The sequence below is a fragment of the Pinus tabuliformis genome, chromosome 6 (genome assembly GCF_031772625.1).
Source record: "Pinus tabuliformis cultivar Carrire ecotype Pingquan chromosome 6, CPIR1, whole genome shotgun sequence".
NCBI lineage: Eukaryota > Viridiplantae > Streptophyta > Pinopsida > Pinales > Pinaceae > Pinus > Pinus tabuliformis.
In genome coordinates, this window is record NC_142292.1 from 1,516,678,490 (window position 1) to 1,516,692,875 (window position 14,386).

At 31.7% G+C, this 14,386-nt stretch overlaps 1 protein-coding gene across 1 annotated transcript; it reads left to right on the forward strand.

The window, feature by feature from the left end:
* Window positions 1–12,200: 12,200 nt before the first annotated feature.
* Window positions 12,201–12,902, forward strand: LOC149264446 (antimicrobial ginkbilobin-2-like protein). Its single transcript, XM_089398997.1, has one exon. It carries the CDS (start codon window positions 12,201–12,203, stop codon window positions 12,900–12,902), a length of 702 nt encoding a protein of 233 aa, XP_089255123.1.
* Window positions 12,903–14,386: the final 1,484 nt, after the last annotated feature.

Below are 14,386 nucleotides of genomic sequence, written 5' to 3' on the forward strand. Positions count from 1 at the left end.
ACTTAATTGTACCAATAATTTAGGTTAAAATTATTAATGTAATTACCTTTATGAATGTAATTGATTAGGTTGTTGGAGCACAAAACTAAATACCACCTCTTGATATAGTTTCCATTTAATAGAGAATAATACATTCTCCATGTTTGATCCTTCTTTAGAAACAAAAAAAATGACAGATCCACAGAGCAATGATTTGGTTTATATTTGGCCATTATTTAATAACTCATGTAATTTCCTCTTGATCTCCTACCTTTCCAGCAATGAAGCCTGCTGAATGCCTCATTCAATAACTCAAAGACTTGTCAGAACTCATTGATGTGTTGGACGACATGCCTCAGAGGCATCCTTTGTAGTTCCCATAATTTCCAACTTATGTTCTAACTTCCCGTATGTGCTATATCTACATGCAACGAGGCCTTGGGGTCTCTGTGTTGGTTGACCACTAGAGAGCGGTGCTATCCTAGCTAACAAGTTCATTAAATAAAACTATATTGAGGTTTTTTATTTGCCTCTACTCTTTACTGCTTGAATTAACACCAAGGGTGTTGGATATTTTTTTTCGGTTTTCCTGTCCAACTAGAACTTGATCCTCTAGAAGTGTAAGCTTCTATGTATAATCATCAGGAAATTTGTTTTTCATTGTTTAATTCAAACTACCAACAATCGAGGAATTTTTTTTAGAGCAATGTTAAATCAATCTTGGTTCATGAAAAATCCAATATACATTAGTTTTGTATGCTTGAATGTATGTTTCATTGTATTGAATGATTCCTTTCCTATTCATAATATTTATAATACTTGTTCCAAGTGCTTCAAATGGTACTCCAAAGTTTTACAAAAACCTAGTATGGTGTTCAAGTACACAACAAAAAATAGTTAAGATACAATATGAGGACTTTGTTCAATATCCTTGTGAATGTCACAGTGGCATAAATTATATTGAATGACTTCACCAACCATTGAAATTTTTTTGTTGTGGTTTAAAAGTTATCTTTCATATATCTTTGAGCTCAAAACAGATTTAGTTGTACCCAAAATTTAGGATAAATTTACTAATATAATTACCTTTATGAATATAATTGATTAGGTTGTTGGAGAAAAAAAATGAATATCATTTCTTGATATAGTTTCTATTCAACAGAGAATAATACATTATCCATGTGTGATCGTTTTTTGGAAACAAAAAAAAAAAATGAAAAATCCCCAAAGCAATGAGTTGGTTCATATTTGGCCATTATTTAATAACTCCTATAATTTCCTCTTGATATCCTACTTTTCCAACAATGAAGCTTGCACAATTCCTCATTCAAATGCACAAAAAATTGTTGGAACTCATTGATGTGTTCGATTGAATGGCTTGGAGGCATCCTTTGTAGTTCCCATAAAAATTTAAAATAGTGCTACAATAAGTTGTCCAACTTAGGTTCTAACTCCCTGTATATGTTGGATCTTCATGGAAAAAATCCTTGGGATATTGGTGTTGGTTGACCACAAGAGAGTGGCACTATCCTATTCTCACAAGTTTATTAAAGAAAACTGTATTGAAGATTTTATTTTCCTTTAACCTTTAGTGGTTGAATTAACACCAAAGGTGTTGGATATATTTTTTGGGTTTCCCTATCTAACTAGATGTTGATCCTCTGTAAGTGTAAAATTTTGTGTGTAAGCATTAGAAAACTTATTTTTCATTGTCTAATTGAAACTACCACCAACCAAGGAATTTTTTTTAGAGAAATGTTGAATCAATCTTGGTTCATGAAAAATCGAATACACACTAGTTGTGTGTATTGTAATATATGCTCCTTTGTATTCACTATTTCCTTTTCTATTCATAATATTGATAATACTTGGTCAAAGTGCTTTAAATGGTACTCCAAAGTTTTATGAAAATGTAGTATGTTGTACGAGTACACAATAAAAAATAGTTAAGGTATAATATGTGCTCTTTGTTCAATATCCTTGTGATTGTCACATGAGCATAAATCATATTGAATGACTTCACCAACCATTGAAAAAGTCCTTGTTGTCGCTCAAACGTTTTCTTTCATATATCTTTGAGCTTTATAGAGGTTTAGTTGTACCTAGAATTTACGTTAAACTTACTAATATAATTACCTTTATGAATGCAATTGATTAGGTTTTTGGAGCACAAAAATGAATACCACTCCTTGATATAGTTTCTATTCAATAGAGAACAATTGAGTTCAAATGAAAATTATAGAGTGGGTAATGCATTGGCAAAAGGAGGAATGCTTGACCAAATCATTGCTCCTCATCTTGTGGATACAGTAAACCATGGCTCCTTGCGAAATTTTGGAGAGATAACAAAGAATTGTTTGGCAGAGAAATGTATTGATAATCCTACTATGGGGGATCTGCTATGGAACTTGGATTATGCCTTGCAACTTCAGGATACTTCCATGAAAAATGATCCAGATGACAAAGACTACTACAAATAGGGTATTTCATGTATATCCACCCAAATTCGAAGTGAAAGCACTCCACTCCAACCTGGTTTCCTCTTCCTTTGCATGGTGGGAATTCAAAGATTATTGCGAGAAAGGTTTCCCCAGCTTCACACAAGAGTGGTACTGGTAGCTATGTTTCATCCATACCTTCATGTTTGGGTCAGTTCTTTACATTTACAAAGATACAATAAGCCACCTTCATACTGGGGCAACACATGGGATTATATGCCATGATGTGTGTTGCGTTGCCCGAATACCATATTTTTACCAACCTTTCACTTCACTTTCACTTCACTTTTAAACCATATTTCTCCTTCCCATTCCCTTACATTAAACTACTTTCATGATTACATCAATTTTAGACTTATCATTTTTTAATTTATTTGTTTCAGTGTTTTTGAGTGAATTTATGATTAAATATTGGAAAAATAATATGTTTTCACTTATATATGGAAGTGGGATGAGTTTAATGATTTTTGTAGTTGTATTTGAACACCTTGACATAGTCATATTTGATGACCAAGCCTCAAATTTGGATTTCTTCTTCAAACCCTTGAAGATTTGGTGAAGGTTTGGGAGATTCCTTCAAGCATAGTTCATGGAGAAGAATCATGGTAGTTTTGATAATATTTATTATCAAATATATTAGATATTTGTGGGAGTATTTGTAGAGATGTTACTTGCTACATGTTAACACATGGTTGTAACGATATGAGATATCTGTGGATTTATGAGAGATTTGTCGATCTCAAATATTTGTTAGTTGTCTCAAGTTTATGTATAAATAGGAGTGTCTCCTCCATTCCAAGAGGAGGAATTTTGGAGTATATATCCAACTTATGATGGAATAGAATAAACATTCCTTTTACATAAATTTCCATTCCATAGTTTTTAATGTAAATTGCTTTAATGTAGTGTATGAATTTATGGAATAGTTTGTCACTTTTCACTTATGAGAATTTAGCTCACTCCAAATGGATCAAGGAAGCATTTTTATTTCATTATAAATAGTTGTGAATATTGGTTAGAAGTATATGTTGGGTTATAATCTTGATTGTTGGTAGATCTTATGAAACATTATGAAGACACCTCCTATAAGAGACCTTAGTTTTTTCTTGCCTACAATAACTAAGTCATGTAACTCATATTAATGCTTTCTATAGGTTTATATTCTTTACTATTTTCATTAGGAATAGTTGATAATTTTATTGTTGATAGGTCTTTTGAAAAATTATGGACGGACGTCATGTAAGGGAGCTTAGTGTTTTCTTTCTTACAACAACCAAGTTTTCTTAGCTTAGAGTCAGTTTCCTATGCCTACATATATTTTGTTGGCATCATCACAAGCTTATGTGTATCCCTGGCTGATAACTTAATGAAAGAAATTTAAGTAATTGAATTTCCCGACATTTTTGGTGTCGTTGCTGGAGATGGCGCTAAGGGATTAGGAATTAGCAATTTAATTTAGTACCAATATTTTTCTTTGTTTTGATTCATGGAAAATATAAGTCTTGTGGAAAGGATGACTTGGTGACCACAAGATATTAGTAACACGGGGAAGTATACATAGGGGTTAGATTTGAATCCCATTTTTTGCTACATATATAAGGCATGATATATAGGATGCATAAATTTCAATCAATCTTTGCACTATAAGAGTTTCAAACTAATCCATTTATGGACAGGAAATCTAGGATGATGTTCAAGCATTTGGAGGAGAGCCAGTAGAATTAGGACTACATTGAAGATTGGTTTCAAAAGGTGACTAAACCACAACATTCTTCCATTCTTCAATGAATCCTAGAATTTAATCTAAATATACAATTGATCTCTCATATCCTAATGAATATTGAGGTATATTTTTCAAATTTGGATGTAATCATACTAGAGATTTTGATTCTTAAATGGCTTCATTGGAAATACTCCTAGACTCGAAAAAAAAATATTTCTAAAAATAGAGTAGGATAGAATAGGAAAATAAAACCAAGTTTGGAGAGGCTTCTTTTTTTTTTTTTCAAATTTGATTTCATTTATTTTCTTTGAAATTTTGGTAGTGCAGTAAGAGCCACCTCATTCACTAACCATTGGTAGGAATATCTAAAATTGAAGGGATATTTGTGAAGAAGGAAAATAAGTGGTGTTTAGAGAGCTAAAGCTTGAGGTTTGAAATCAAATTCTTCTTATATTACTTTTCAAATTTCAGATTTGGTGAGTATGCTCTCTTCTTGCGCCTTGTTGTGACCTAGAAGATCAGAAAGTAGGAATCGAATAAATGGATTTGAAAGGTGTTCAGGAATGGTTTAAGTTGTTGATGATGTCGAAAATTCCTAAATTATTTTTCATCTTCCATCATTAATTTGATTTGTATCACTTAAATAAAAATTTGTAATTATATATATACATACATACATACATATATATATATATATATATATATATATATAACAAAAACAAAATAAAAAATGAATAAATTAAACTAAAGATATCTCACAAACTAAGTATTGGGTTCTCGTAAGTTTTGGATAGGAACTGCATAATAATTTGATGAACGATCTCTGCAAATTTTAGCCTAATCTGCTTCACAATTTTGGAGAAAATGAGGATCATAACTTTCACCCATTTAACTTATATCTCATGATCCATGCATTGGATCAATCTGATTTTTGTTATGCAGAAACATTAGGACCATAGAGAATTTCATCCCAATCTGATCTATAGTTAGTGAGAAAACTATTTATGAAGTTTACAAAAAAAAATTGTCGAAAAACATCATCACCTACAATGATTTTGATTATATCTCAAAATGTGTGTATTGGATAAGGTTGATTTTTTTGTGCATACACATTAGAACAATAGGAACATGTCTACAAAATTTGAGCAAAATCCAACAAATAGTTTGTGAAAAAGTGGCCCACAAATTTCGTTGTAACATGCCTTGTAGCAACCTACAACAACACCAACAAAAAATCTAAGTTTTAGCTTCAATGTTTTCCCAAATTTTATACAATAAATTGGCTGTGAGATCTATTTTTTTTGGCAAGAGGATGAGTTGAATTGAAAATAAAATATTTTGGTGGCATGAAACTCATTGATAAGAACCCTGGAGAAGTTACACACTTTATTTTTTCCTAAAATTATTAAATTTTGTTTTGTTTGGTGTTTCTCAAAATTGTCGCTTCGTTAGTCAAATATGTTGAATGGTTAATATTTTTAACTTTAAATAATGTTTTTATGGCTCTTATTTCATAAATTTGAGTTGTGGCTTATTGGTAAGTCTTTGAATTTGCATAAAAGGGGTCATGATTTCAAATGCAACAGAGGCCAAAATTTAATAATTATTTGACAATTTTGACAACCCTTAATAAGGCAACAATTTCTCTGGCACATGGCAACATTTGATTGGTTCACGTGGTAGCATATTATGCGTCAAAATTGCATAGTCATTGCCCAATAGTCTTCCGCATCACCTTGTCCAATTAGAAATCCACTTCACTCTACCAACTTAGCATGCCACATCAATAGTTCACCATACAATGCCATGTCATAACCATGTTAGCAATCCAGATCATTGCCACATCATCATCTGCCAGGTCATCATGACATGTCAACTCTTTTACACCTCATCAATCCATGTCAGCATCGTATTGCCACATGGCATCCTCTGGAGCTTCCACATGACACTCCCTAGTGCTACCACATGGGACTCCCTGGTGTTTCTAGGTGGCAGCTATGCCTCCATTTTTACCATTTTTATAAAACTTCAAAGTACCAGGGAAACAATGTGATAATGAAAATGTTAAGGCATAACATTAAGAAACCCATATAGTTCATAACTATTGTTTGTTGTGGAATCCTCCACCTATTGCATACCCAAGGTATAACAAATGTTCCTATGTAGACTCACGCTTCTTGATATTTTCTTGAAGTTGGTGCATCTTTAATGTCTCCAACACCTATATCAAATATGAGATGTTCTCCTCCTAGGTAACATTGTATGCCACTATATAATCCAAATGAATCTATAAAAGGACATAGTATATCATTCATTAACCTCATAAATGTAGTCAGTGCATTACATAGAATAAATGGCATGAATAACCACTCATGTAAACCTTGCCTGGTTTTGAAGGTGGTCCTTCAGGTATCTTTTTCTATAACTCAAAGCTCATGATATCCACACTCCAAGTCCAAATTGGTAAAGCATTTATTTTTGCAATTATTCCAACAAATAATCTATTTCAGGTGGGGGTACTTATTCTTTAATGTGATTTTTTTTCAGTTCTTTGATACCAGTGCACAACTACCAAGTCTTATCCTTCCTTAGCACAATGATGATGGGTGCGCCATGTGGTGATATACTTGGTTGATCACACCTTATTTCAGTTTTTGTTACAACTATTTATTCACCACACTTTCTTCCATAATAGGTTTTTTGTATGACCCAGTGTTTGGAATGGGGAGTCTGATAATAGCTAGATCTCATGCTCCACTTTCCTCTTGGGTGGTAGCCTCTTAGGCTCACAAAACACATTCATTCATGCTTGTAGAAACTATTTTAGTGGTTGTTTTTGTTTCTTAGTACATCCCTATAGGGAATCATTTTGGGGCTTCTTCTCCTTTGATTTACTTGATCACCCATTCTTCTGGCCTATGTTCTCTAGCTATTGTGCTTGTATAGAAGCCTCATTCACCAATATTGGCTTGAACAACATCACTTTCTTCCAAAGATAATTGTGTAGACCTAACATATACTTTGGGAGTACATGTAGGTTCCTTGGGGAGATACCCATCATTGTTATCATATTTCTAAATTTTGTACTGCACTACTATACACTCTACCCCTTCTTCGATATGAAGTAGTGCCACCAAATGCACTAGTCCTTTACATACCCGATAGGGTAAATTTATGAATTTATGATGGTTTTGAAGTCCTCTCACTTAGTCACTAGAGGATCTCCCTCCAACCTCAAGATCTCTATCTAGCTTTCCCACTAGGTTAGGGCATGGCTCTCTAATTTCAATTGTGCTAATAAAATCTTATATTCTTCCTCTATATGACGAACATTGAAATACAATTTTAATTGTTGCAACCAGTGAGATAGCTTTAAAGTGTCAATGTCAACATGGTACAACTAGATATCAACCTTTTCTTCTATTTTAGATAGGGGCTAAGAATACTTCATGACAGTAAGACTCGATTGATTTTTTTTAGTTTCTTTCCTCGACTCATTTTCTATTTCTTCTATGGAAAATTTTGAGGATGAAAATTTATTTTAAAATTTAGAAACCCTGGTGAATGTTACTTTTCCCTAATATACAAATTGTAAAAATTTTGGTGACATTTTTATAAAAATATTCAAATTTGTAATGATTTTTATATAGTGTCTATAAATTATTAGCATTTTTTAAGGTAAAATAATTTTATACTATTAAATTTGGGTGAATCTTTTTTAGAAAAAATGGAAATTGGAAAATCTTTCTTTTTAAAAAGAATGAATAATTAGCCCACCTGTGATTTATTAGCCCCTAAAATTTTCCTTGGTTTCTTTACAATCTCTTGATCTCCCCTTTAGTCAAACCTTTGCATTAGAATACTCATATTCTGCAAATAGCCTAAGCATATTGGTGAGGGCTGTCATGAGGAGATTCATGTGACAATCTATATCTACAACTTGTAATTTCAACCATGAAAAACTCTCCCTTATAGTATCAATAGGAATATTCAAAAATTCATCAGCCATGGTTGGTGTTTTATGCGTTTTGGCTTAGTCAATCTAAATCACCTCGCAAATCTCCACAATATACCCAATGAAACCTTCTCTGATACCAATATGATCTCTAAACTACAATGGATATTCCACTAAATAGTTTTTCACAACATATATGATTAAATTATACTTAAATATTCAAAATATACACTATGAGGATTTATTTATCTTTAGATTTTTGGATATGAAGATTATTGTTTATTATGTATGCATGCAAATTATAATTATGTAAAAATATAAAGCAAAAAAAATAAAAACTAATAAGCCATAATAGAAATAAGGTATATCCTTGGAAACCATTTTGAGAGCAAATGCAATTGGAAGGTGAGGATGCTCTTCTCACTTTTTTTAAATAGAAAATGGATACAAGTACAAGGAAGCGATGCATGGGGCCTATGGGATACTAAAACACAGAAATCGTGTCTTTCTTCTCTCTCCATAACCCTCTCAGCTACTCTACTTATTTATTGAACAAATTTCCTTCGAAAGTAATGGAACCATTTTTCCTCTTAGGGGCTTAGATATAACACATCTCGATCGCTTACTAGTGGTTAAGTTGACTCCTTCAAATTTTAACTACAGTTAGAAAGCTAACTCTTCAAGGGTCCTCTTCATCATGCTCATTTGACTATTATAGTTTCCATGTGTAATGGGGTTGACGTGGCATCCTCTAAAATTATTGTAGGCCAAATGGGAAGGTCAAGTTTCAAGTGGCATAAATTTTTCAGATTGACTCAAATTGAGGTGATGTTTGCATTGCTAGAAATGTCTATATGAGTAATAAAGAAAAAAATGATGTGGCACTAAAGTGACAAAATTTTACCCTTAAAAATTAGTATTTGATGCCTCAAAATGCTCTCGGAAGCTTTCAGACCCAAAATTGCCAAACTGGGTCTCGTTGGTTATACGTATCCTATAACCTCATTCCTCCATTTTTTTCACTCTAAAATTATCGAGATGGATGACGAACAATATAATGATCCAATCTAGATCAATTATGTACATTTTTAGTTAGTTTTTATATGTACGATACATTGAGGAGACATATATTTTTAAAAGTCTAAGAATGAAGGTTAGATTTTAATTTCTATATAGGATTTGTGTCATTAAAGCAAGTTGGTTCTGAGTCACATTTTGAGGGATCGTCCATGTAGATAACCAAACTAGATCTGTCCTAACTTTAGATCTACCAACCGTCAAGAGGGATAAAATCTCTTTCCACTCTAAAAGGGGTTTGCACATCAAGAGATTTGATCCCTCCAAGCACTTGGTAGACCCGGAGTTTAGATGAATATAGGCTAGTTTAATTATTAATTTTAATTATAATGATTAATTTAACTTAATTTTTATGTGTCAAAATGTATAGCAGAACAAGATATTACAGGATATTACAATGTCTCTTCCATACTGGGCTGGAAAGTATCTCTATGTAAATATCTTATTCCTAAGACACCAAGTTCAACATTATTCAACACATCTCAAGATATTTTGAATTCCTTAAAAGCTATACTTGAATTGAGATGAAAAAAAACAATATCTCAAATTAAATAAAAAGAAACAAATGTCTAAAGTAAAAAAGCATACTTCCAAAAAGAAAATGCATCACCAATACCACACCTCTCTTGAAGATGTTTTTCTATTTTTCTAGTAAATTTTAGAAATGGTTAGTTATGTCTTAAACGTTCTAACTAACATCATGTACATTAGTTACTTTTCTTTTATTTCTAACATTATTTTGTTTGCAGATAGTGCATTTAGTTTATTGTTTCTTTTAATTTACATTAATTTTTCCCATAATAGAAATATACAAATCGCTAAGAGAAATGAATAATTTTAAATACATCTTTGGATGCATTATTACTTTTTAATTTTCTTTTCTAAATCCACATCCAAAACTTTTTCTTAATGCATGTTTTTAAACATTTTTTAATTGGAACGGAATAAGTAAAATCTGCGAGGAATTTTTTATTATTTTATAATACATATCTATTTACATTTGAAAAAAAAATTATTATATTTCTATACTTTAAAAAGGGCATGATATAACTCATTTTACTAAAATATTGCAATATAATTTCAAGATTTCAAGATTTTTTGTAATTTCAAGGTTTCAAGATTTTTTGTTATTCAAAATACATTTTTGAATGTATAGATGGATTAAATACTCTGAAAAAACGGAGAGACTTCAATTTTGCAAATTAAACAATATAAACTGAAGTTTTTGAAAAAAATTGTCCAATTTTAATTAAAATTAACAAGAAAAATGATCATGAAAAAAACCATTTCGTTTATAAATTAAACTACACCTTTAAAAAAAACTATTTCTTTTATTATCACAATTAAAAACTAATTTTATTAAATTAAATATAAAAAGAAGATACATTACAAAATTATAAAATATATGCAAATAAATATATATGCATTTAAACAAATAACATTCATTAATATACATAATATTTATTAATTTTTTTTTTAAATATTCCGTTTATAAATTAAACTACACTTTTAAAAAATAACTAATTTTCTATTATGACAATTAAAAACTAATTTTATTAAATTAAATATAAAGAAAATATAGATTACAAAATTATATTTTTTTGTTTTATTGAATTAAATATAAAGAAAATAGAGATTGCAAAATCATAAAATATAGACAAATAGATATATATGTATTTAAACCAATAACATTCATTAATATACATAATACTTATTATTTTTTTCCCTCGATCTATTACATTGGTAAATTTTATTCATTAATATACATCATACTTATTAATGTTTTTCTTGATCAATTACATTGGTAAATTTTATGTAAGAGAAAAGGATTCAAAAGGTAATGTCTAACGGTGAAGTGTGATTCATCGTGTGCCTTAGCCCAAAGATCTAAGAAACCAATATGATAAGCGAATTATTTTATTAAATATTTTTTTTATTAATTTAATAAAATATAATGCTATTTAAAATTTATTTCCATATTAAATAAAATTCAAAGTTTATCATGTAAGAATAAAGAAAAGAAATAATCAATATTAAAATGGGTATCAATAAAAATAAATAATAATGTGATGATTACACAAAGAAAAAAAGCTTAGCATAATTTATATGAAAAACCTTGAACATTTATTAATTTTTTTTAACAATAATATACTATTAAATAAATTATCTAACCCAACTTAGTCATTGTTTTTTCGCAAAATTCTAATAAATATAGAGAATGCATAATATATACTTGAAATAAATTATCTAACACATAATACTCCATCTTATTCACAATTTTGACAAATTTAAAACTGAGTATAATGAGATTAATTTTTCAATTTTTGAAATTATAATAGTATATATAAATTCCCATCATCGAGAGTTAAGTTTTCAAATGAATGGCAGTTGAAGTGCGGTTCTGAAAAAATAAGATTTCGACCACGTCATATGTAAAACAATGTATTCTTTAAGGATTTGACCAAACCAAAATCTTCTTGAAGACTATTCTTTTTTATTTGCCGTTGCCCATCCATATATTAACATATTTATAAATTTAGTTTACAATGTATTCAGAGCGAAATGTCGCTCATCACTGCACCTCTGAAAAAGTCCAATAAACAAATTATTATTATCTTGTAACGCGTGGTTTTGCCATTTTCCATGCTCTCATGCAACGCCTACTCCACCCTTCTCGCCAGCAGTAGACTTAGTCCGCTTATAACAACTCGCTTCGCCTTTCTGTCGCTTCATTGCATCCTCCATCTATAAAATCCTTCCTTGTATTCCCTCCTAATATCCTCTGAAATTCGCTTTGCCTTTGTCCGTGCATAGACTCCTTCATTCCTTTGTTTGTTTGTGCATTGCTTCATTCATTCCTTGTACGTATATCGTACCATATACGTACCCCGTCCCCTCTCCCTCTCAATTTTCCAATATCATAACATTTTGTCTGCCATAATAACATAGAAGATGGCGGTGGTATTGGATGGCATTATTGTTATTTGGACTGCAGCGTAATGTACTTTCAATCTCAGCTGTCGATGGGCAATCCGATCCTTTTATTTACGGTCTCTGCAACGTAAATAAATACAGCAATGGTCGTGAATACGAGAGCACCGTCAATATGGTATTGCAATCCCTTGTGAAAGCCGCCGCCCCCAATGGCGGATTGGCAACATATACTTATGGTGGAGTCTACGGCCTTCTGCAATGCAGGCCCGACGTCTCTCACCACGACTGCCAAAGCTGTTCCGCTGCATCCTCACAACTGGCTTATCAAGACTGCCCAAACGCCATAGGCGCTCGTATTCAGTTGGAATTCTGCTTGATTCGTTATGAGAATTACAGTTTCTCCTCTGATCTCGATACCAAAGTTTCCTATGCTCTTGAGAATGTTAAGAGCAGCCATGGTATTCAAGCTTTCAATCGCACTGTCGCGAATCTCATGGAGAGTCTGGCAGGCGAAGCTCCCTTAAACGTGAATAGATTCGCCACCGGAGCATGGGTGGTGAATTCTTCTGTGACCGTTTATGGATTAGAAATGTGCTTGAGAACTCTTACAGCAACCGACTGCGGGGTGTGTCTGAGAGAAGCTATTAGAGGTATGGATGAGTGTTGTTCTTCGCAGATCGGAGCTCAATTGTATCTTGGCAGTTGTTCTGTACACTTCGAGATTTATCCCTTTTAAACCATCCCTCTCTCTGCCCAAAAGGAGCAGGGATGCTGATTGAAAAAATAGATATGGAACATATTGTGCTAGTCTCTACTTTATTCTTCTAGAAAGGCCTTGTTTAAATATGCTAAGTTTTAATTTTTTATTTTTTTCCGCAATTGATAGCTTAAATCTTAATTTTTATGGTTTAAAATTAGTTTTTAATTACATAAAAAAACCAGTGTGCAAGTTACAGTGACAAAACCAAACTACAAATAACAAGAAATAAATCACATGAAATGTCAATGTAGCAAAATCTCAACTTCAGCAAATCAACCTTCTCAAGATAACAGAGGTAAATATTAAGTCCTGCAAATTAGCAATTGGGCATAAAAACAAAACATAAGGAATTATAAAGCTCCTATTATAATTCTAATTAACAAATTAGCAATTGGGCATAAAATCAAAGCATAAGGAATTATAAAACTCCTATTATAATTCTAATTAACAAATAACACTCCAGCACTTAAGGAATTATAGAACTCCTATTATAATTCTAATTAACAAATAACACTCCAGCACTTGTCCACTGAAGAAGGCTCTCCATCAATCAGGGTTGCTAAACCTTACTCACAAATTAAGGCTTCATATGATAGAAATTTTACTCACAAATTAAGGCTTGATGTGATAGAAATTTGTATGCTTTATTAAAATGATGATGCAACAATACTCTCTTTGTGTCTTTGTTCGTTGATGTGACCTTGTTTGTTGATGTGACCTTGTCTCTACTCCTTCTTCGCCTAACTTACACACTCAACCTTCTCTCCCCCATACATTTATACAAGAATCTCCCTCATATTTATACAAGATATTATGTTTGTTGCTTTTCGAAAATTTTAGTTAGAAAACCGGTTAAGATAATTTTAGTTAGAAAACAAGTTAAGATATGTTTACGTTGGATTAATATATTATGAAATAATTTAAGGATAGGCTAGAGTTGTTTCAATCGATAATTGGTATGGTTTTTTTTGTTTAGAACATAGTTTTTTCAATAGTTGCAATAAAAAGGATGTTCATGGAAAAATTGTACTTAGCACCTATTCTATGAACTTTTTGGAGACACTGCTCGCATGACACTTAATTGGGGATGTTTATGAAAGAACTGTACTTAGCACCCATTCTATGAACTTTTTGGAGAAAGTGCTGGCATGACACTTAATGGGGATGTTCTGACAAAAGCTAACGTCATGTATTTCCGATATTCATCTCTGTTTGTTTGAAAATCGCATCCAAAAAGGGTCACCTAATTATGCTCGCCCAATTATCCCTAGTGTGAGGTGCTTGGACAATAGATCATGAGGTGGAGCTTAATGGAGTCGACCTAGGTATGAGTTAGGTAATAGAAATCCATATTATCATTCCTAGGAACATAGTCTATGTTCTAGAATTCCTCTTGGAGCTATGTAGATATGCCAACAAGGGATGTTGGTTATTGTTACCACATGGGAACTAACATGGGA

Bases quoted from the DNA above. Each gene is read 5' to 3' on its own strand.
- LOC149264446 (XM_089398997.1), top strand. From the start codon at position 12,201: ATGGCATTATTGTTATTTGGACTGCAGCGTAATGTACTTTCAATCTCA.